Source organism: Metopolophium dirhodum, chromosome 3 (genome assembly GCF_019925205.1).
Source record: "Metopolophium dirhodum isolate CAU chromosome 3, ASM1992520v1, whole genome shotgun sequence".
NCBI classification, from domain to species: Eukaryota; Metazoa; Arthropoda; class Insecta; order Hemiptera; family Aphididae; genus Metopolophium; species Metopolophium dirhodum.
In genome coordinates, this window is record NC_083562.1 from 12,426,403 (window position 1) to 12,452,223 (window position 25,821).

Sequence of the window (25,821 nt, forward strand, 5' to 3'; positions counted from 1 at the left end):
AAAAAATGTAGGTGGTATTATTACTGTGGTTAAACAAAACTATTTAAATAATATCAGTGTAGTATATATACATAATATAATATATAATTTATATTATAAATATATCTTATCTGTAATTGTTTTGATAATAGATTACATTTTTTGATATTTAAATATTTCATAATTAAATATTATTAATTCATTTTTTACAATGAAACTTTCGTATATCTAGGTTTAATATGCATTATTATAATCCATGGTCTTAGGTATGTCTACAGTATTATTATTATTTGTTGCGTTTTTTTCTATGCTTAGAATCGGTCATTGTTATCCAATTTATATGGTTGTTATTAAAAATTTTTTTGTTATTCTTTTTTTTTTTACATTGAATTAATAGAGCCAAGACAAAACGGGTCGCGTATTTATAATACGTTTAGACATATTATGTGGTATAATATAATAACGATTATAAAATTGTCATGCGCAAATATTATATGCTAGGAAATATCCGTAGTTAATATGATTGATAAATTGTATGTTTATTTTTTTTATAACTGTCAATCATAATCAAAATATAAAATATTTTATATTATTAACATGTTTTTATTTTAAATCTGTTTTTTTTTTGTTCCGATAATGTTTTGAAATGTTTACGTTTATTTTAAAGTTGCATTTACCTATATTTATGTACCTATAAAGTATAGACGTTGATTCTAAAATGTCTAACAACTCGTTTAATATGAATATTAAATTTAGTCATAATTTCTAAACTAACTTTTGATATTGTTAAATACTCTTTTGATAGAAGTACCTACATATTTCATAATTCATATTATGTATATATTATTATATACATGACTAATGACTATACGATTAATTTTTATAATATTTTTATTCACCTTTCAATGTTCATGTAGTACATTTATAAGTGATAGTATTTATACAGTATATGTTTTCTGCAGGTTATATTAGTTACTTTTTAAGTTAAAATTACTATTAAAGTAGGTAGTTTTGGCCACTTTCTTATAAATGTCAAGCACCATGATTTTTGGAAAGACCTGACTGATTTATATTGATTATTATAACGACATTCAGAAAACCTCAGAGTGAAAATATTTTAAATAATAAATACCACTGATTATTCATCTTTTGATATATCGTTAATTATTATTTATTGTGCTTTCTTTCTTGAATTACAACAATGATTTGCAAACCATTGTTCTTAAAAAAAAGAACATTCTTTCGGAATGATAACCTAGACATAACGTAATATATAGTTTTTTCCATAGAATACCAAATTTGTTATTTCCGGATATGCATTGTTCTCGTTGTTGATTACTTCTTTAAATGTAACGTTCCCTATGGTAGGTATATACCTACTACAATAGTACGTATTACTGTTACATAATTTTTTAGATTTTCCAAAGGTTTTTTCTGCTTTACAATATTCCTATTTAAATTTAATGTACATAGTAACACCAATTGCCAATATCGAAATCTATAATTGTCGATACTATTACTCACATAAAACTCTGAACAGTGGACAATTATGGTTGTCGCTTGTGTCATCACTCGTTTTTAATAACTATAGTAACTACCGCATTAAAAAAAAAAAAAAACTGTTCAATTATTAAGGATTATATTTAAAATTATAAATGATGTATTTTGTATGTTAGTTTTAGTATCTGAGCAATATTTTTTATTTCAGCTGGTTTTATTTGGTTTTATATCGTTTCGTCTATAGTAGAAGTTATGTTAAATCGAAAGTTTCATCGAGTTAGTACTTTATGGATGTTGTGTTTCAATTTTTTTTTTATAGTATTCTCCAAAACAAAAAACAAAAAATACCGATAAAAAATAATGAAATTTATGATGAACTTGATTTAACAAACTCTATAATATTAAGTCATGTTATTTTGCTGCACTTTAATAAAACACTCATAATCGGTTAAGGAATTACAATTTAAAAATCACAAGTTTTTATAAAGGAGGCTTAAAATATAACTTTTATATTATTATTATTTTTTAAAACTTAAATTGTGTTTCCTATGTCTCTTGTCATGGCCTACTCTCACCAGTGACATAATCAACAATCACATACCAAAATCTGATTCAGCCAAATACATTCGATAAACATCTAACGAGTTCGAACCATTTAACAAAACTAGACGACTTTAATCTAACCAATATACTAGGAAAATAGTGAAAATATACGTAAATCCAGCAGTGGATCCGTGGGGGGGGGGCGGGGGTGCTAGGGTGATTTAGATGAATATATAAGAATGTACGATGAATGTGGTTTTTAATCTTAATAAATCGTAGTTAATGGATAAAACGTATATAGGTAGTTTTTTTTAACGCTGGTCTTACCGGAAATTTTGTTCTGCCAGTTGAGCATGAAATTCAATTATATATGTGTAAAAAAAAAAAACTGTGTTCCAAATAGTTATGTAGTATGTGTTTCTGTGTTTCTTAGTCTACGAAATAATTTATATGTTGTACAAATGTAGACGAAACTATTGTATAATATTCAAATAGCGAACATATTATATGACTAATTGCAGGAGGGTGGTTGAATGTAGAGGCATGAATACGAATCGTGTGTATACACAATTTAGTTATGAGTTAGGAACTTCCAAACAATAATAATTAATTTGTTCCCGTCTTACTCTTCCTAATTGCATTAACATTAACACCTCAAAAATGACGTAATTTGATTAGATATCGATTTTATTAACTTTTACATAAGTTTATTTGAACCGTGATTGAGTGTAAACTGTAAGTTAATAGTTCTTCAAACATTGAAATTGTATTAAATATTAACTAAAACAGTTAGTTTACACGACGTATGTTAATTTTCTGTAGGCGTATATTCAAAAAACATGAATATTTACTTTTATAACATGTACCTAGTCTTGTTTTGTTTTTACATAATTTATACAAACTAATCAGTACTGTCGTTTACATATAGACATATAGTTATCGTATACAAACGATGAAATTTCATAAATGTCATAGATAATGTTAATGATACATTTATTATTTTATTATATAATGCCTAGTTTTATATTTTATGTTCATCCCATTATTTAAGGAAAATTTCCTAATCATTTTCTTTTCATTATAATAAGTAATTAACAGGTAATGTTTCTTTTTTAGACCGTAAACTCCGCAAACTCCCACAACAACAAATAATTACGCGAACTAAACATATTAATTTTTATTTGTTTTTATTTATTTATATCACTAATACCGAATAATTACAATATATTATAATATATAATGTACAAATGACATGTGTCAAACTTGTAGTAGGTTGATGAGACAAATGAGACATGTTATTATATTGAAATATTTTAAAACAAGATTAAATACAAAATACAAAATACTAACCTACTTATAATTTATTTATTTTATGATTATTGTAGTTTTATTTATGCTCATATACTATTATACTAATATTAATAATTGCAATTTTTTTAATTAATTATTATAAATATTTCAAATAAGTGCGTTTCCACTTAAATAAAGATTATTTTATTAAAATGGTAAGCCAATAACTATTAACATAAACTATAAATTATCGTATATTTAATATTTATGAAACCTTTTTTGGAAACAGTTTAAGCTTATCTATAGTAGCCAATGTTTGTTTAATTTAAATTAAGTTCATATTTTTTAGAAAAGAATTTTCATTCTTAATAATAATGGTTCAATATTTATAAATAAATTTAAAACTGTTCAATATTTCAATACAACTATTGTTTCTCAGTATTTTCTCATCGAAGCAATAATTTCTACTACGCTAACCATAACCATCTACACATTATAGGAATACAATAGTCAATAATATTCGTGTCCAACAAATGAATCTTACAACATTCGGTCAATATGTACGTGATGAATCTCTGTATAACGGTTTATAATGCACAATCGAAAGATTGCATAATCACATGGCATAATTCCAGAAGGTACACGGCCAATTTTCCGTCTAAATAACATTGACAGATAATTATTCAATTCTTCTTTTATTCCTTACTAGAATTGTATATAATATAATATGTTATGTATCTGCCATCTGGTAAATAATTAAATATAGGTAGTGGTACCTATAATAATAATAATTATGAAAAAACACTGTCAGCATGTATTTTATACTGTTTCCATATTTTTAATTTTTATTAGGTATTAAATAGTAAATATTATTATTAATTTATTTTAGATTCTTGCGGAGCGATGAATGTATAATATTGATTTTACAATAATGTGTGTTTTTTAAATTTTTTAAATTTTTTTTGTTTGTCCACGATAAGTAGACGAAATAATGCTTTGATTTTCAACTTCAGTATCTTGTTCGATGGAAAAGTGAATTAAGTTGGTGAATTGGGGAGGTCGAAATCCCATAATCCCATTAGTGTTCAAAAGCGCCGAGAAAAACAAAAAACAAAATTAAGGAAAACCGGGAATTTTTAAGCTAATTTGGTTTTCGCCAAAATTGATATTGGTTTTTGGCATAACTCTAAAACAAATAACTCTAAATACGTGACATTTTCACTGGTTGTTTATATTTACATTTTCTATACACGATAACATTTTGAAAATATTTTGATATGTTTTGAACTGTTTACGGATATTTTCAGTTTCCAATTTTTTTAGTTTCTTTTTCTCTGAATGTCTATAAAATTTTATTTGTCTGGTAAAAAAGCTTGACAATTTAATACAAGGCTCTTAATATATTGTTACAATGACATTTGAAAAATATTGAAAATCCAGTCACAATTTTTTTAAGTTAAAATGTTGACAAAACACGTATAAATCACGAAAATAGTTATTTAATAGTCAAGATTTAAAAATAGTTATAAAAGATTCCTCATAAGTTTGTCTACATTTATCAAAAAAATGTGTACAAGAAAGTCAAATTCAATTTTTATGAGCGTTTGAAGTTCATATTTTTACAAGATTGCAGATATTCACTTGATTTCTTATGTAGCGATTTTCTTATTTTGTTGTAATTCAAAAACGAAAATCCGTTGACACTTGAAATATATATCATAATATGTTTATTTTATCAATTCCAATACTTGATAAAATTTTTAAAATATTTTGATCGTTTTGAGCTGTTTACAAACATTTTCAATTTTTAGTTTTTTTTCCTCTAAATGTCAATAAAATATTATTCGTTGGGTCCAAAAAGCTTAAAATTATAATACAAGGATCCTGATATATTGTTACTGTAGCATTTGAAAAATATTAAAAATACATAGGCACAACTTTTTTTTATAAGCATTAAAGTTCGATTTTTCACAAAATTTAATAATTAATTTGTATGGTAATTTATAAAATATTCAACTTTTAAAGCTAAGAATTGAAAATTTTAAAACAAGATTCCACGTAAATAGGTTCTATTATATATATATATATATATTTATAAAACAAAGTCCATTTTTCTCTCTGTATGCTTAGATCTTTAAAACTACGCAACGGATTTTGATGCGGTTTTTTTAATTGATAGAGTGATTCAAGTGGAAGGTTTATATGTATATAACATGCATATTATATAAATGAAACACCCCCGTTCGGTGCTCAAACAGACATTTTGAGATTTACGATAGAAATTTTTGTTTATTAATTGTTGCTATGTACACAAAAAAATAGATATAAATGATATAATATACATTTTGTACAAATATACTTATTAAAAATACAAATCTTCGGCCTGGATAACGTCGGGTGGGACAGCTAGTATTATATAAATTATACTTTATTCATAATAATATCATCCATCTAGTATACTTAGTAATATCAAAGGCTGTCTGACTGACTCCGCTCAGAATCGTTTTTCTTATACAATGATATTATATCATTGAATTCAAATTTAACATCATACATAAAAGTGACCCACTTGTAAACTACTCAACAGCAGAGCGATACCCACTTGCCCACCTTTTTTTATATTGTATCTCTTATTTTTAACTTAACGCCAAAAAACACTCTATATTTGCGGTACACGTTTCGGTGGAAAAATTGTCTATTTTTCAATGAATGGTGTGGTTCCATTTTTCAAAGATTTTAATTTGCAGTTTTCATAAAAATGTTTCATCTGGGAAGAAAATTAATTTTTTATACTCTCTGGCTATTCCATTTAATTTCTAGTCACAGATGACGCTTGTTATTTTATTAAAAATAAAATTACATCGTTGTGTTTGTCTTTGACGTAATATTAAATATTTCATATATAACTCACACATTTTACTTCATTGCTAATAAATTATAATAATATCATAACTAATATGTAGCAACTTAATTTTAAAATCATTGAATATCTGATTAATATATTGAAACACATTATCACTATAAAAACACAAGTGTAATATTCGGCTCAGCGAGGCGTTACATATAGGAAGTCAACAATGTAACTAAATAAAGTTTCAGTGCATTTTCAGTCTATAAATTAATTTCTATCACATAATAATATGATTCCGAATTCACTTAGTAATTACAACTCGCATAATACATATACTGATATACATTAAATATCAATCTATGTTCAGGGTTAATCAATTTCATGTTTTTTAAACTCTAAAAAGGATGAAAAATTACTTAAATTGAGTATTATACTATTTTTATAGCTAAATCATCTATTGACTATTTATATTCATATATAATCTATTTTTAAATCTACTTTTTCTTATTCAAATTCCAACAAGATATTTTATTAATAAGTGTCATAATAGTATATTATAATTTATAAGTGTTATATATGAATATTTGAATTAAAACACAGTTAATAGTTCAAAAATAATTATCAGTATAAGTTCAACTAAGCTGGTTATTCTGTTGCTTATTCATTATTAGGTTAATTTAAACTTAAGTTATTTTTAACAGTAGATATAATAGCTTTAAATATATAAAGATGAAAGTAAACCTTATAACTAGAATAATTTTTCATCATGTCATGGATGGTTGTTGTGGGGGGTCAAGTGCAACGCACGAAATACGATTATATTCGGATTTGTATTATTGACCACAACATTAACTAATAGCTATGAAATTATAAAAAATGTAGATATTTTTTAATAGTATTAAATTTTTGATTTCTAAAAAATAATATAAACAATAAGCTAAGAAAAACCATGACAATTTATATTAATATATAATTTCACGGATTACCTCAAAGCGTTACTAATATGAACATTATATTTATATTACTCAGCTAGACTAGTTTAATTAAATACTTTATCAACTAATTATTATGTTGTAATAATCGAAGTTAAATTAAATTTATTAAAATCAATATATTAAAAGGGTTTTACGTTACACGTATCGCGTTTATGTTCAATCTTTAATCTGCTGTGGATTTAGTTAATTCGGTACAGTCAAGTGTGATAAAACATCTTTTTAATTCGCATTATAGACTAATGTGCATTGTTCATTGATTATTAATATTTTATTATTATTGTTATTTACCTATATATATATTTTTTTTAAACTAAAAATTCGTGGTAACTAAATGCTTGCTGAATATGCCGTGATTTTTTACTTACTTGCATTTTTAAGTTTTAATATTTTACACACTTATAACTAGCTTTAAAATTAAAATATCGAAAGAGTACCCTTTAAAACATTGACAATGATGTCTTAAAGTTTGGTTGTATGTCGCTATTTACTCTTATAATAAAACTAACGAAGCTAAACGTAAACTGCTGACCGAAATTTACTTGTTTCGCACTTGTAACACATCTGCTTGTTACTGTGACTTGTAAGATAGGTAGGTACAACAATTATGTAGCATTATTATTTAATAAAGGTAAATGAAATAATTCCATTTTATTACGAATATTGAATGTACACAATATAACTCGCAATATAATACATATCTGTTGTGGTAGGTACGCGAGTATTATAATTAATTATAGGTAACCGAGCGTACGTATTATTATTATAATTATATTATGCTCTCAGCCCGTTCATATAAATATATAATATGTATTATGTACGCTTGTCTGAGATTATGTGTATGCAAGTATATTGAAAAAATTAATTACGTTTAAAATCAATTTTATATTTTGATATAGTTATTATTATTATCAAACTAAATTCATCGTTAAAAAATAAGTTCAATTTCAAGTGTTTGAAGATCAGTAAATTACACGCAATAATAACAATATATAAAACTGAATTGAACTTTTATTGATATACGATATCGTACTTAACAATGGTTACATACAAAGTTGTATTTGTTCCGTGAATAGAAATTATGTTATTTAATTTATCGAGATTAGGTTAAAAAATATGTAATTTGAATACATAATACACTATACACAATATGCATTATCCTTAGGTATAATGTAGTCAGTAGTCATACTACGTGTAGAATGCAGTATATACATAATAATACAACTATACATGTATAGAAAAATAACAATGTTTTGTTAAAATCCTAGTCACATAATAATATTCATTAAATTACATAGCTCTATTATTATAGTTAAAATGTCGTAACATCAACTTCCTGTTATAATGGTCAAATTATGGTGGATAAACTGTTGTAACGAGATTTTTTGTTACTTGTTCTGAGTTCTGCGAATGAATAGGTAGGTTACATGAGGATATTTATAAACATTATAATTTTGGAAAAACATTTCCCATGTATGATTACGTTGACTACAAAAATACCAATATCATTTATGTCCTGAGCGGAGCGATGAATGTATTTGGTTTTCATTTTTTTTATCCGTCATCAACTTTTGGAGCTGTGAAAATGCTTCAATCTTCTAACTTAAATTTTCAAAAGTAAAAAATGTCCAATACTTTTCTAAATAATCTTGTAAAACTAATGAAAATGAGAATTTTTATGAAAATTCAGCATGTATCATAAGCATGTAAAATTAAAACTGATTATTTTGTAGGTAAAAATTCATACAATTTTTAATATTAATATTGCAAATTTAATATAATATTTCAGATAATTTGATCTTGTAGCAATTTATAAATATCGACATCCCTTGAGTACAATTTATTTTAGTAAAGGCATTTACCATTTGCTTGTAATTCATAATTAAACGCATTGACGTATGACTATATTTATTTTCTTTACATATTGAAACTGTCAAATTATTTAAATACAATTTAAGCTATTTAAAAATAGAGACTGATACAACGTCTCTGCACAGAATCCTAATAAATTAGTAGCCTCGTATAGGTTTATTATATTATGATTTATTATCGAATTCAAATATAACACGCAACCATTACTACACAGACTTACTCAATGACGATCTACACTCGACACCTACTGTGTATCTGAGCGACTTCCCTAGGTTTTTTTCGTTATCCTGTGATCAATCTACCTTGACTGCAATTCCGCTTAAACTATAGGAAATAAATAAAAAGGTAAAAGAAATCTACCTATAAGATAACATATTTTTTATTTTGCTTAGCTACTAAATGTTATGTAACATTATGGATTTCTTTTTTGTTTATTCTATTGTACAATTTGGGTCCCTTAAATTTATCTCCGAATTAGGTACGTGTGTATTTGTTGTTTTCGTAATGCATTAAAAAATAATAGAATTGATTATTCAACCATCATCTATTGATATAGGCAGTATACACATACGTACCTATTATCTACTATGGCTATTCTATAAGGTTTCCATACGAATAAAATAAACCTACAATATGGTTTTTATTAAAAATAATGCCCAAGCACTTTTAAAATAAAATCATTTCCATAAACTTTTAATTCTTAACACATGGGTTTTATGACGTTGTCTGTTAAAAAAAAATGTATATGCCTGTGAATGAATATTTTTCGGAGAAGTTAAAATGCTTGGATTTTCTACTTTGGGTCGGATTCTGTTATAAAATTGGATCTAGTAAGTACTTCAGGAGTTAAAAAAAAAATTCCCAGTATCAGGAAAAGTTATATAATATAAAAATTGTTTTTCTTGGTCAAAATCCTTGGAAATGTATTACAAGGTTTCACATAAGTTATTCTAATAGAAATTTAAAAATATTAAAAACATTGAAATACATTTTTTTTATTAGCTTTCAAGTTCAAGTTTTGAGAAAATCTGTTAAAATCGTGAAAATGTACAAATTATTTTGTAGTTAAAAACGTATTACATTTTCCATTTTAATAGCTAAAGCTTGAAAATGTAATAAAGGTTCTATTAATAAATTGTTTTTACAGAGGCCTCTATAGTATGTCAAAAATACATTTCTACAATTTTTTATTATAGATGTTTAATGTTTAATTTTCTAAGAAATCGGATATTAAAATGAAAGATAACGATTTTAGTTAGTTTGTTGTAATTCGAAAAATATTATTCGTAGGGACTTGAATTTTTTCGCCATTCCGTTTATTATTATTTATCGTACACAGTGACATTTTAAAATTATATGAAATAATATTATAATAATTATTGTATAATATGTGCAATTTTTTCGCCAAAAAATAGTTCAAAATTTAAACTATCATATTACTAGTAGAAAATAAATTACTAAAACCAATCTAAGTATATAATAAAATATCTCTTAGAGATATAGGCTGGCAGACCGTCTCCGTCTCCGCTCTGAATCGTTTTTCATTAGCTATTTATTAATTTAATTGTTTCATACATAAGTGTTTTTACAATAAATCATTTTAAGTGATTATATACATGAAATTAGATTATAATATAGTTAATTAAATGAATTGCTTTTTAATCATGATAAATGATGCTTAAAGTTAATACAAATATTTATATCCATTTTTTTTATTGTTATCCCAGGTAATACATGGAGTGCACATTGAATCACCGCACATAATGAGAAAAAGAAGTGTGAATCAGCCGCTGCGAATTCTTCTCTATTACGACGAGAGCGTGTACAGGTATATTATTGTGTATATTATTATGATACTATACGTTTATTGTAATTAATGATCATCAATTCACATACTTATATACAATTACGTTAAATTACAATGAATGCTTTTTTGTATACGACAAAAAATGAGTAGTTATTTTTTTATTATTGTAATTCTTTTATGTACATATTGCTATAATGGTGTTACAATCTCGAGTTTTGACGTAATCATTTCTCAATGAAATACGTCATGAGCACGCACAGTTGTTATTTTGTATTTACCGACGAGTCGTGATGTTTAGATATTTAATTGACGATATATTGCAAACAGCCGCATAAGCTATGATCCATCATCATCGTATTTGCAGGTCTGATAGATATTTATATCTTTATGTTTTGCTTAGAAGATAATATCCCAATTTAATATTTATTCATATATCCTTCGTATAGAATTATCTACCGTATTTGTATCTATAGATAGAAACAGAATAATTTAGAGGTCGTCTTAAGACAAAAACATTTGTAAACAGATACTATTAATCATATTATTATATATTTTATACGATTTGCGTACTTGTTTGACCTGCCCTATTATTAAAGTTAAACACAGTTTTACATACTTTATACCTGTTAATTAAAATAAATTAAAATACACTTGTAAATAGGTAAAGATACTTAATGATATTATGTAAAATGCAGTATGCACAAGTGAAGTTTCTTAGATTTTTGTTGATAGTTGTAAAATTAAATTTAAGTAGGGATAGGTAACTTACTATTAATTTCAATCCATACCTTTGTCCACAAAAGTGATTTATGTATAAATAATTTATTTATATTTTACAGAATGTAAAAGAATATTTAGGTTATTTTAAACGAATTTAAGATCTATATATGCTAGGTTATTTTTAAATTGAGAATACATTTGTGTATTCTTATTTATTTTAGCAGCTGTATAAAATGCAAATGTAAATTCACGTAACCATATTTTTAAAAACTTTCTTACCAACAGTTTTGATTTACTTTATTAACCACAATAAAACTTACAATAAACTTCATCTAATTAACATAAATAATTGTACTAGGTTAAACATAAAAGATTTCTTTAAAATAAGAATTTTACTTATTTGCTGTACATTTATTAAACATTTGTTTACTAAGTTATAATTATTCTGTATACTTTTTCTTTAGTCAATATTAAATATATTCAAATATTAATTAACACATCGTTAGTTGTAGTAATTCATATTCCATTGGTATTAAAATATATAAATGTTTGTTAGTGTTCTATTTATTTATTTTATATGTTATAATTAACATAACACATTAAACGTGTTCATGTACCTATATAAACTATATTTATTTCAGTGTAATTATGGTATAAATTTGGCCACTTGAGTGGAATTTCATCAAAAACCCAAGGCCTTGCACATTGTTCCTAGGGTATTGTGCTTAAGCTTCGGCGATTATTTCAATATTTTAATTTTCAAGACACGAATATGTGAAATATCTCAAATTAAAAATGCTCATACTTGGATTGAAATTTAACATATCGAATATAATCTTAACACTCAACCGCAGATAATGTTCTTATCTAAAAGTTTGATAATAGGTCAATTCACTATAATAACAAAACTAACAGCACACTATTGAAACTAGTGAACGAAAATTTGCCATGTCGTACGCGTGTAAGACGGAGACGACAAACTTATAGGTAACGTCTTCTTAATATTTTTGAATAGCTATAAATTATAATAACAACTAATAACCTTGTATTAAAATTTCAAGCTTTTTAACTGAGTGAATTATTTTTATCGATAGCTATAGGAAAAATCTTTAAAAAAATCGAATCTATTAATTGTCAATAAATAGTTCAATAAGAGTCGAAATACTGTGAAAATTATAGGTATCGTGTGTAGACATTTCAAATATAAACACTTGGTTAAAATTTATATTATCTACGGTTATTCGTTTTTTTTTTATTACAACTAAAAAAAAATCGATTTTGTTGAAAACTAGTTTTGCGTAAAAATGCACGCATTTTTTTTTTGTTTTTCCCAGTTTTAAATTTGAACGTTTAATGCGAAGTATAATGTCTATAAAACGTGTGTTTTTATATTTTTTTTTAGATTTTGTGGTATCAGAATAAATCACTTATGACTCAAAAGTTATAAAGAATCTTGTATTAAATTATTAAGCCTAAGCTATAAAAAATGACTTTATTAATTTTTAACTACCTACAAAATAATTTGAAAATGTTTTCAACATTTTAACATTAAAACCTTTTAAAAAAAAAATTGTTCCTATGTTTATTTAACATTTTTAAATAGCTATAATAAAAACTTATGAGGAACCTTTTACTTCAAGTTTTTTTGACCGAGTGAAACATTTTTATCGACAGAAAAAATGTCTATAAAATACTCAAAAAGTGTCGCAATATATTGAAAATTATTACAGGCATAAAAAATGCTAAAATAAACATTTCGTGAAAAATTATTTTTTTTTGTTTTTGAATTACAACTAAATAAGAAAATGTATTATTTTTAAAACTAGGTTTGTTCCAAGTTTAAACTTTTAAAGAGTTAATTTTCTATGTAGTTATGGTTCTAAATATATTTGTAATTTTGGATGATAACATTTTAGAATTTAATTCTATATAGATACGTATAATTTAATTTCTATATTCATTGCAATTTAAGATCCTAACATATAAAATTAATTTATGGGTAAATTACAATTTAACAACTTAGTCCTACACAGAATATGTACATACTAATAAAACGGGCTTCTCTCAGAGTTGTTTTTTGAATGTGATGATTTATCATTGCTTTCAAATATACTAGTTATCTTGAGTAATATATATTCCTATATATTATAATTTTTAATGCACTGCTGTGCATTGATAATAGAAGCAAAACGATATTGTTGAAAACCCGATCTCTGTAAATCCTAACTGGCTTTTTTTTATACGTAACATGACTTATTAATTTATTTTGACATCGATCTTCTTTTTATGTGTAGATACCTTACCCACTATTATTAACTTCTTTGATTACGATATACAATAAATAATTCTGTATAATAATATGTTCAATTGTACAATATCCGAATAACAATTTACATAAATTAATATTATAATTAAACTCCACGAACAAATTACCTAAGACATTTTGTTATTTTTACATAGGTTAAATCAACTAATCTTTTGATTTTTAGTTCAATATTGATTCAATAAAAGCAAAACCAAGGGAGTTCCTATGTATTAGATTTTGAGCGTATCTAGTTATTGAGTAAGTCAGTGTAAGGTAATGGATGTGTTACATTTGAATTCAATGATAAATCGTTTTATACAAAAAAAATCATTCTTAACGGAACAGACTGGTGGATTATCATTTTTTTTAAACATCGCATGTGAATACTGACGTCTATTATAGAAATTTGTATTGTCTTCCTATATAAAATAATAATATACAAAATAGTAGGTAAAATGTGAACAATTAATATTTTTTGAAATACAACAAAATAACTAAAATCGTAAAAATCATTATTTTAGATTTGAATACCCAATTTCGTCAAAAAAATAACTTACGATTATATTATAAGTTATTTTCTATATTTTTCAACTATACTATAAGTACAACTTACGAGAAACCTTGTATTACATGTTCATATTATGTATAAAATAGCCAAACAATTTTGTTAAATTTTATCATGTCTAGGAAATACTAATATAAACATTTGGTGAAAATCTTAAGTCATTATACAGTAAAAAGTTCTGAAAATTTCCTTTTGAACATCGATCTGTTTTCGGATTGGATGCAACTTATTTTTTTTTGTAATCGTTATGATTATTGTTCTTTAAACTTGATGATCAACAGTAAAATAACATACATCATTGTAAAAACATGCCTTGATTCCTCTCCATTCAGAATATAAATTATACGCTAAACTATTATTATTTTTACTTTGTACAAATTTAATAAACATAAAAATAACGATTTAATATTTCATTTAGGTTGTTATTCAAGTGTGGTTTTTTTAGAGTTGTACAATCGATTAAGTACGTAAGTACTTTTTATTGTTTTTAGTATGAAGTTTAATAATGAATGTTTCTAAACGTTTTTTATTAATATATTGAAATGAAAAATGTTAGTATGAATAATAATAATAAATATTATGTTAAATTGCAAATCAGTTTTTATAAAATTGTCAGGAAATCTGATTTGGATGATTCAAGGGTGCTTAAAAAAAATAATCACCACAGTATTGTATATTAGGAATATATTTATGTTTTTAAAACCAGTAGACATTTTTTCCAGCACACTATCTGAAAAATGGTAAAATTCTACGTGACTATAATAAAATTCTCAATTTACTGCTGATTGTGTCAATTAACCTAAAAAAACATCGTATAATAAAGCCTGTTACAATGTGGTTGGGAGGATGATGCAAAGAATATCACGACCGATCACACTATTTGAACCTATATATTATATACCACCCGATACTAAACAGTCATAAGATAAAATAGAGTTCTTAAAAATATTAGTTCCCCTTTATTCGTCTTCATATGCTTTCACTGTGTATTGTTTTTCTTGGGTACCTACCAATAGTGACCATGGCACATTTGTTTCATTTTTGTATTTGTCGTGTTTGCGAAACTAATCGTGAGCATTAGGAATTCTCTATTCATCTATAAAGAGAAGGTCAGTTAACGAAAAGTAAATAAATATTAGGTACGTTTTTTTTTTTAATTTTTACAATGCCAAGTAAATTGATTGTCCATATAAATCGATACGTACATTATTACAGTTAAAACATATTGTAGTATCAAGAACAATTGCTATAAAGGTAAAAGGATCCAACGTTTATGTAGCCATTGTAGTGTTATTACAGTTTATTACTTACTTTATGTTACATGCATTTCGATTTTTCTCGTTTTTGTAATACCGTCCGAGGGTGAAGTATATAAGAGTTTTCTATCATGACTTTCTCTATGTATAAGTCACTATCGATAAGTAAGTAATTTTATTAGTAAGTCAGTTGATCATACATTCATAGCGAAAAATAATAATTACCTACCTGATATTAGTTACATTTGTTATCTCTCATAATTTTTTTAGCAGTAAGTCAGTATATTTTGTTTTAAATACTGGTTTTAGTTGATTACATCGTGCAATGATACATTTATTTCTTATCATTATAATATACGATTAATATTTAGGACTCAGATATTAATATATTGTTCAAAAATAATAATTTTAGAAATTTGTATTATAGTTGAGTGATATTTTCTAAGTTGAAAACACTTTAGGGTAGAAATGGTTTAAAAATGTATACATCTTGGTTATAGTTTTAGATTCTGAGTGGAACGATGAATGTATTGATTTTACAATGATGTTTTTTTTTTTGTGTCTGTGTACTCAATAAGTAATCGAAATAATGCTTCGATTTTCAACTTCAGTATTGTTCGATGGGATAGTGAATATTGTTGGTGCATTGGGGAGATCAAAATTTAAAATTCTCAATAGTTTTAAAAAACGCTAGGAAAAACAACATAAATACGGAAAAATCACGAAAATTATCAAATTATTTTGAGTTAAGAACTCATAAAAAATTTTTATTTTTTAATCTAAAATTTGAAAATATTATACAAGATTCCTCCTAAGTTTGTCTACTTTTATTAAAAAAAAAATGTCTACAAGCACATCAAATTAAATTTTTTATGAGCGTTTGAAATTCATATGTTTACAATATTGGATATTCATTAGATTTCTCATCTAGTGGTTTTGTTATTTTGGTGTTATTAAAAAAGGAATAACTGTAGATACATGAAAATTTTACTGAATGTTTATATTTTGATTTTCTATACACCATAACATTTTGAAAATATTTTGACTCTTTTTGGGCTGTTTACGGACTTTGTCAGTTTTCAATTTTTTCAGTTTTTTTTTTTCTATAAATATCAATAAATTTTTATTTATTGGGTAAAAAGGTGTGAAAATTTAATGCAAGGCTCCTGTTATATTGTTACAATAGTAGTTAAAAAATATTAAAAATAAATAGGCATAATTTTTTTATAAACATTTAAAGTTCAAATTTTCATAAAATTTAATAATTATTTTATAGTTAAACATTTATAAAATGTTCAACTTCTATAGCTAAGGATTGAACATTTAAAACAAGGTTCCGCGTAAATAGGTAAATATATAAATTACTTTATTAACAGTAATATCATCAAATATACTTTGTAATATCATTGATTATAAATACTTATTTACGTATATCATAGGCTGATTAACCGTTTTCGCTCAGAATCGTTTTTCTTATACGATGGTATTATATCATTGAATTCAAATTTAACACCATCCATTACAGTGACCCACTTGTAATCTATACTGTACATCAGAGCGACATCTACTTACCCACTTTTTTTCTATTATCTTCAATATTTATAATAGGTGCTTAAATAATTACCATTAATTTACTTAAAATTGATTCTTTAACTCGTGCAATTTCTTTAATTTAAAAAAAAAAAATATATTTAAAAGTATCTTTAAATAGTATCATTTGTATAAAATTAAAAATATTTAAAAGATATGTGTATAATTTATTAATATATTTCTAGAATGATTTTAACATACATGTTCCAAAGATATTTGGTATTTGGTAAAAAACTGTAGGTGTGTCGTAATTGTAAAACAATATTGAAGCAATATAACCTGTAAAGATAAAAAATAATTGAGAACAAACACGTCCCAGTCCAAATTTTGAAAGGACAATTGAAATTTGATAAGTTTTACTCACCACGTGAAATTTTATTTAGATGGGTTTTATAGTTACTAACTATAAATATTTTAGATTCTGAGCGAAGCGATGAATGTATTGATTTTACAATGATGTGTGTTTTTTTTTTTATATATATATTTTAATTTTTTAATTTTTTAAATTTTTTTTTTTATTTTTGTGTCTGTCATCATTTTTTAGGACAGTAAAAATGCTTGGATTTTCTTCAACAGTAACTTTTCTGATAGGAAAGTGAATCTAGTTGGTACTTTGGGGGGTCAAAAGTAAAAATTCCAGTAGTTTTCAAAAGCGACGTGAAAAACAAAAGAAAAATTAAGGAAATACGGGAATTACGCAAAATCTGTTTTTGAGAAAATCGATTTTGGTTTTTGGTGTAACTCTAAAACAAATGACCGTAGGGACATGAAATTTTGACTGAATGTTTATATTAGCATTTTCTATACACCATAACATTTTCCAAATATTTTGACTCTTTTTGAGCTGTTTACGGACATTGTCAGTTTTCAATTTTTTTAGTTTTTTTTTCTATAAATATCAATAAAATATTGATGAGTAAAAAAGCTTGAAAATTTAATAGAAGGCTCCTAGGTTATTGTTTCAAAAATTAAAAATCCTTAGCCACAGTTTTTATTTATAAGCATTTAAAGTTCAAATGTTGTCAACATTTATCAAATTTATAATTTATTAATTATTTTGTAGTTGAAAATGTATAAAATGTTTAACTTTTATGGCTAAGGATTGAAAATTTAAAATAAGGCTCCACCTAAATAGGTTATATATAAATTACTTTATTCACAATAATATCATCAAATATACTTGGTAATATCATAGGCTGACTGACCGTTTTCGCTCAGAATCGTTTTTCTTATACAATGATATTATATCATTGAATTCAAATTTAACACCATCCATTACAGTGACCAACTTGTAACCTACTGTACAGCAGAGCGACATCCACTTATCCACCTTTTTTTTTTTACATTTATATTGTATAATTTTGTACACCATGGGTTTTCGATTGTGTAAATAATACAACTTTAGGAAATCTATATTTGTAAAAAAAAGAAGGCTTACTGAAAATACATTCCATAAATGTTCTATTGAAATATAGTAGAAAATTCCAATAAATATTTAAAAAAAATTGTATTCATTGTATATTTGCATGCAATTCATGAATTGCAAATACACTTTATTTATAATTATATATAACAGTTTTTGTTTTAATCTATATCACTTATTAATAATTACTATTATACTTACAATATTAATCGGTTTTATTACCATTTAGTACCTAATGAATAGGGCTCGAAATAATAAATATATACTATAAATGTATAGTTCTATACATAAGATACTTATTCTATCTATATAACATTTAAATGGATTACCCCAGACAGCATTTTGTAATGATAATATTATATTATTATTCGTTATTATAATGTTATAATAATATTTTTAAACAAAAAATGTACAGTGCAAAAGAATAAATAGGTAATAATAATAATAATAATAATAAGGTAATAGGTGCATAGATAATCGAAATAGACAATAGGTAAATAAATAAAAAGTCATGCTTAAAACATTTAAGTTAATTTAGCTAAACTGAGCTTTAGCTTAGTCATTTTTATAAAGGAAATTGAATACTCAGAAACATAAATTTTGAATTAACCAACAACTGTGTATAATACAATATATTATTGGTAATACTTGTGTATATATATATGGGAACATTAAAAATATAACACTATAAATACCTAGTTTAATAATAAACTCAACATCTATGATAACTTAAATTAAATTCTAAAACAATTATGTAAAATAACATCCCGAGTCATTTAAGGTTAAACTATTGGCCATAAAAGGTTTCACATGTTAAGTGTATCGTTATTAGTTTTATCTCTCTATAGCTTCCTTCCATTTTCACTTTCTCCTCTTCATTTTTCTTTCTCCAGGAACCATTAGCCAAATGACCTTTACCGTCGGTGCTTTTGATGCGAATTAAAATCAAATTTTGGCCCCTTCTTTGAGGCCTCTTGTAGTAAAACCCATTTGTCAATTGAAATTATAAATATGAAAGTCAACCACCTGCCACAATATGCTACTAATACCCATTAGATTTCTGTTTAACCATTTGAAAATTAAAATATGTCACTTCATAGATCAAATTTTTCTTTTTAATTGTTTAGTGATTAGCTAAATATGTTTTCCTACTATACATGTATGGCGTAGGTCATAACTGCATAAGAATGAATAAAATATATGATCGATAATTCGTGTATACCATTTTATACGTAGTATTTAACATAAGAACTTGGTATAGTTTATTCAACAAGCTCTTCTATGATACATCATGCAGTAATTGTTATTTTAATGATCATTACGTTTAATAACTCTGATGCAAAGTATATAATATAACTGAGACTTATTTTCCTAGTTAATTTATACTTTAAAATCATTATAAAAAAAAAATGTTTTATATTTTGTAGGTACATAAATATTGAGCAAATCAATAATGTTGTTGATTTTACAGCGTAGTCAGTAGTTCCATATTACATTTTATACATATTTAACATTAAAATTAAATTAATATTTTTTTAAATTATGAAATTATTCATTTTATAATTAAAATTTTAATCCAAAAATGCTCGTTAGAGTGAAATATATGATGAAAAATTATTTTTTGAATAGTATAGACGAGGGATGGCAAATTATTTTTACGCTACGTACCAAAAATTACCTTTACCTTTTTTTTCGAGAATGTCATTGAATTATGAAAAATATTATATATTATATTCAGTATTGTGAGAAAAAAATTATCGTAAAATTCAAAATCGAATTTTAATTTTTTTAATCTTTTCTGAAAGACATCAATGATACTAAAAAAGTACGAACATTGTGATGTAATTTATTTTTAAAAATAAAAATAATTTATAATATTATATTAATATTTTAATTTTTCGCGTGCCCTCAAAATTTTTTCGTGTACTACTTCGGGCACGTGTGCAATGGATTTGGCATCCCTGGTATAAGTAGACTATAAGTAGACTATAAGTAGTATATTAAATGTAGGTATAGATAGCCTTTTGATTTTGTCTGGATTAAAAATTCCAATTCTATTTTACTGTTAAAATTGCAACAAAAAAATTTGGATAAGTAGTTTGGAATGTCCGAATGTGTTTTGATATTCGTAATTGTATGAAAACTCTGAATGTTATTACTCCAGTTTGAATTAGAAAAAAAGGTTTAGGCTGGAAAATAGCATTTTTTTCTAGAAAATACAAATATTTTAAATTAAACATTCCAATAGGAATTAGAAGTGTATATTATATTATTGCATTTTGTATGATTTAAAGTATATTACATATAGTAGATACTAACTACCTAATCTAATAATTGGTATGATATTACACTAATTAACCTACCTACCTAAAAACATTTTTTTTTCAATTTTACATTATTTTGTTAGGTATGATAAATGCGTGGATGTAAATTATATAAGTGTTTTCATCTATTTTATAGTTATAAACCAATAATACATTTTTAGAATTCTTAAACCATAACTGACATTTGCAACCTATAGTATTATTCGAATCTCACTTAATATAATATGTCTTGTGAAAGACGAAAAGTGTTTTCGCGAAACTTGTCTGCTGCAGATCAAATTGAAAACTGACAAAATCCTGTTTGATAAATGGTTTGCCAAATACCCAACATTTCAATCGTAAATTCATATCGTGTTTGGAGGTATTATCTTATTTTTAATATTTAACCAAGTTAGAATTTACTGAAAAAGAGCCAATTCGTTTCATAAATTAAATTATGAAAATATTGAAAACAATATAATGTATGTCAGCTAAATCTTATTATGAATATCATGTGAAAAAAAATAATTGATATAGTTGATACTGTTTTTTTTTAATGGATGTAACTATTAAACAACTACCTATTTGTATTACCTGGATTATTCCAAGTTAAAATAAATCTATCTTTCTGTAGTTTTTTTTTGCTGCAGTTAAAATATATATAATACACAATTACAATCATTAATTTGATGAGTTTCCACTTGTTTATTCTGGCCTTGTTTTTTATGTTAACGCAAAAAAGCGGGAGACAAATTCAATAAATGCTTAGGTCAGGTTAGGTTACAATACAAAACCTAAACTAACTTAACCCTCAAATTATTATTATCTATATGCATAGAAATAAAATTATATCTAAAATGTAAATTGTTTATAAATATCTTAAAAAAGTATATGTATATAAAATGCTAATATAAACATTTCATGTATCTACAAATACAATGAATACAATATCTACGAATTACAACAAAATAAAAAAATTGTTTGATGATAAATCGTTGTTTTCGCGTGAATATACAATTTTTCCATAAAAAATATTTGTGGATTTACGCTCAACTTTTTTTTTTAATTCCAATAACAAAACCATATAAAGAACCTTGTTTTCAATTTTTAAACCTTACGTATGAATAAAAAATAATTTTAAAATTTTAAGAATTTGACGAAATTTGACGAAATTTGTCAACATTTAAACTTCAAAGGCTCATAGAAAATTATTTTTCACTCAAAATTTTTTTCTAAATTCAACTTATAACAACTTGTGAGAAACCTTGTATTAAGTTTTCAAGTTTTATGACAAAGCAAACATTTTTTTGTATCAATTATTGGAAAAAAACTTTAATCCAGAATAATTTTCTATCCCTGCATATTTTTTCAATCAATATGTGTGAATGATTGGTCTTCTTGCGGTAGTTTTTGTCCTTCAATTACACCTTCTATTATAGTATGATGTAATTCTTCTTTATGTCGTATTCATCAGTGTCCCTTATTCATATCCTATCGTCGCAGCATTTCTTCAACTTGAGTTCTGAATGGTACTATAACTCAATAAAGTAATCTTCATTTGTTTTCCTTTTTCCCCGGCCTATTTAAGTTAGAGTATATTTCTTCAGACACACGTACATATTATTTTTATTTTAGTTAAAAGTAACAAATCAAGATACACTCAAGACCTACTATACAGAAAAGCAACATCCCCGAATTTTTAAAAATTATAATTTTTTTTAATTTTTACTGTATTATTAGGTTACTATAATGTCCTCAAAATACCATCATCATCGACACGGTAAAAGTGGAGACGCTCATATAATTACATTTTTAAATTCGATAGGTAGTTGGTATAAATAATTCTCTCAAATTGAAGATCTGTTATCTTGCATGGTTCACTTCATTTGAAGTTGACCATATAAAGCTATGTAAGCTTATTAGCTACTCGTATTTATAATAAGGTTGTTTTAAAAATCGATTTCGTTTCAAATTTATTCCCATGCAAGTTGAACGACAGAAGTCATTTCAGCTTTTATTTAACTTGTATTTTGTTAAGTGCCCTCCGCGATTATTGTCCATTAGATTTTCAGTTTGTTGAAGTGTGCGTTTACGCATTTGCATTATTTTTGTATTAGGATTATACTATTATTAAACCCCAATGCTTGGAAATGACACGAGGAAAAACGTAGTTTACAAAAAATGCTGGCCTACAAACGTTTTACATAAGTCATAAAAAAAGAATTTTTTTCGTTTCCATTATCAGAATTCACCGTTACAATATGTTAGATATAATCAATAATTTCAATTACGCATTACGGCAAAGTTAATTAAAATAAAACACTGCGCACTACATCTGCACAATACTAACACGGTGTAAAACTAAAAACGTTTGATTGAATAAAATAATGTTTTAAAGTACTTTTTAAGTATTCTATTTTACGTAAAATCAATTTAAAAATAGCCAATATATTAAATGGGTTAAACAATGTGTCTAAATAGTTGAGGACTTTGTTCAGCGCGCTTTTTACAAAAAAAAAAATATATGTATTATATATATATGGTACAGTAGTTTTTCCTTTATAGTTTGTAACCAATACAGTTCAATGTTGTTAATTATTCTATACTTTTTGTTTAATTTTAACGAAATAGAGTTTATTCTGTTCAATGCCTGACTGATTTAATGACAGATGAGGTAACTTTTAACTAGATTCATATCCTTAAAATTATAGACCATTATGTTGTATTATAAGTATATTATAAATATATGATGGTTACTGGTTAAGTATTAGATTACGTTAGGCTGCTTATCTTGTTACATAATATAGAATATATATTTATTATTTATAAAACCTTTAGTATCATTATAATTATTTAAATTTAAATATTTCAAAAGTAGTTATATTTTAATAAGTAAAAAGGCAATCTTGAACTAAAAGAAACTCCGATTAGGCCGAAGATGAATCAATTTCACCCGAGGTGGTTGGTTTTGTAGATACATGGATAATGTAAGGCCAATTAATAACATGGTTAAATACTTAAATTTGCGATAATTTCTATTTTTTTTAACGCAGTATTTTTATATCGGTATAATTCGAGGTATAGTTATTTATTGATGTTTTCATCAAATCTAGGCCATTTAAGATGCAAATTAAGGTGGCATAAATGTTTGCTGGGATGAAAAGCCAATATTTAGCAACCGCAGTCATACATACCACAATTATTTATTTTTAAGATACAGTATATATATTAGTTTATATAAATACCATACACTAGCATACATAAGCGAGAGACGTACTTTTATATCACTTTAGTTGTGGTTTTGAGTAGCGTGGTAGTAACTAGTAACTAGACATCTTGCATTATATACTATATTAATTATATATTATTAAAGGATTTTGTGGTTTATAAATCGAATGAAGTATAAGTATAAAGTATAAATGTATAATACATGTATAGGCACACCGCGGTTTCGCTCATATAACAATAGTATTGATACATTTCATAGTGATTGGCACATACACGTGCTACATGCACGCGTATAAGTAACATTTAATATTTAAAAAAATACATTTATATAATATTTTTAACATTATGGAGCATATAATATAAGTCTTATCATAGATTATTTGATGCATGTCTTGAACGAAATACTAATTTCAACATCAATCCTATTTAAGTCGTAAAGTCTATGCATATTAGTTTGTAAAGTTTTAAAGTAGGTAAAAAAATGAATTTAAGTTGAAATTACATTGTTGATAAAACTTGTAAGAGCTTTAATGCAATATATTATGTTATTAATCTTAAAAAACAATAATAACTACATACTACTTACACCAATGACGACCCCGACAGCCCATACATAACTTGGGCAAAGTGGGCAAGTGGGTGTCGTTCTGCTGTACAGTAGATTACAAGTGGGTCACTGTAATGGATTGTGTAAACTTGAGTTCAATGATATAATCAGCTTATGATATTACTAAGTATATTTGATGATATTATTGTGAATAAAGTAATTTATACTTAAACTATTTACGTGGAGCTTTGTTTTAAATTTGTAATCCTTAGCTCTAAAAGTTGAACATTTTATACATTTTTAACTACTAAATAATTTGTAAATTTTAAATTTGTAAATTTTGTCAACATTTTAACTTGAAATAATTATTAAAAAAAAAAAATCGGGCCTAATTATTTTTAATATTTTTATCTGCTATTGTAATAATAATTTAGGAGCCTTATATTAATTTTTCACGTTTTTTGACCTAAAAAATAAAATTGGATTGATATTTATAGAAAAAAAAAAACTAAAAACATTGAAATTTTAAATTGTCCGTAAACAGCTCAAAACGAGTTAAAATGTTTTCAAAATGTTATGCTGTATAGAAAATGAAAATATAAACATTCAGTGAAATGTTCATGTATCTACAATTATTGAATTCACCAACTAGATTCACTTTCCCATCAAACAAGATACTGAAGTTGAAAATCGAAGCTTTATTTCAACTACTTATCGTGTTCAGTGTACACAGACACAAAAAAAAAAAATTAAAAAATTAAAAACACACATTGTAAAATCAATACATTCATTGCTTCACTCAGAATTTAAAATAAATTAATAATAATATTTACTATTTAATACCTGTTTAATACGCGAGTATGACGCCTAAACAATTAAATGACGAATACCACAAGGTAATTTACCAAACATGCTCATCTTCATTTTTTCTTTGATAATTCCCCATTTATATTCTGATTTTTAAATATACGCAAGCATTTAGATTTTCATACCATTTAAGGAGTGTGTGTGGCCATACAAACTTCTTTTTTTAAAAGAGAACCGACCTTT

General features: G+C 25.1%; 1 protein-coding gene across 1 annotated transcript in view; it reads left to right on the plus strand.

Moving 5' to 3' along the window:
* Positions 1-25,821, plus strand: part of LOC132941378 (leishmanolysin-like peptidase) — a 73,623-nt gene that overhangs the window by 12,168 nt on the left and 35,634 nt on the right. Inside the window, 1 exon segment of the mRNA XM_061009412.1 lies at positions 10,755-10,855. Coding sequence (XP_060865395.1) covers positions 10,755-10,855 — 101 coding nt within the window.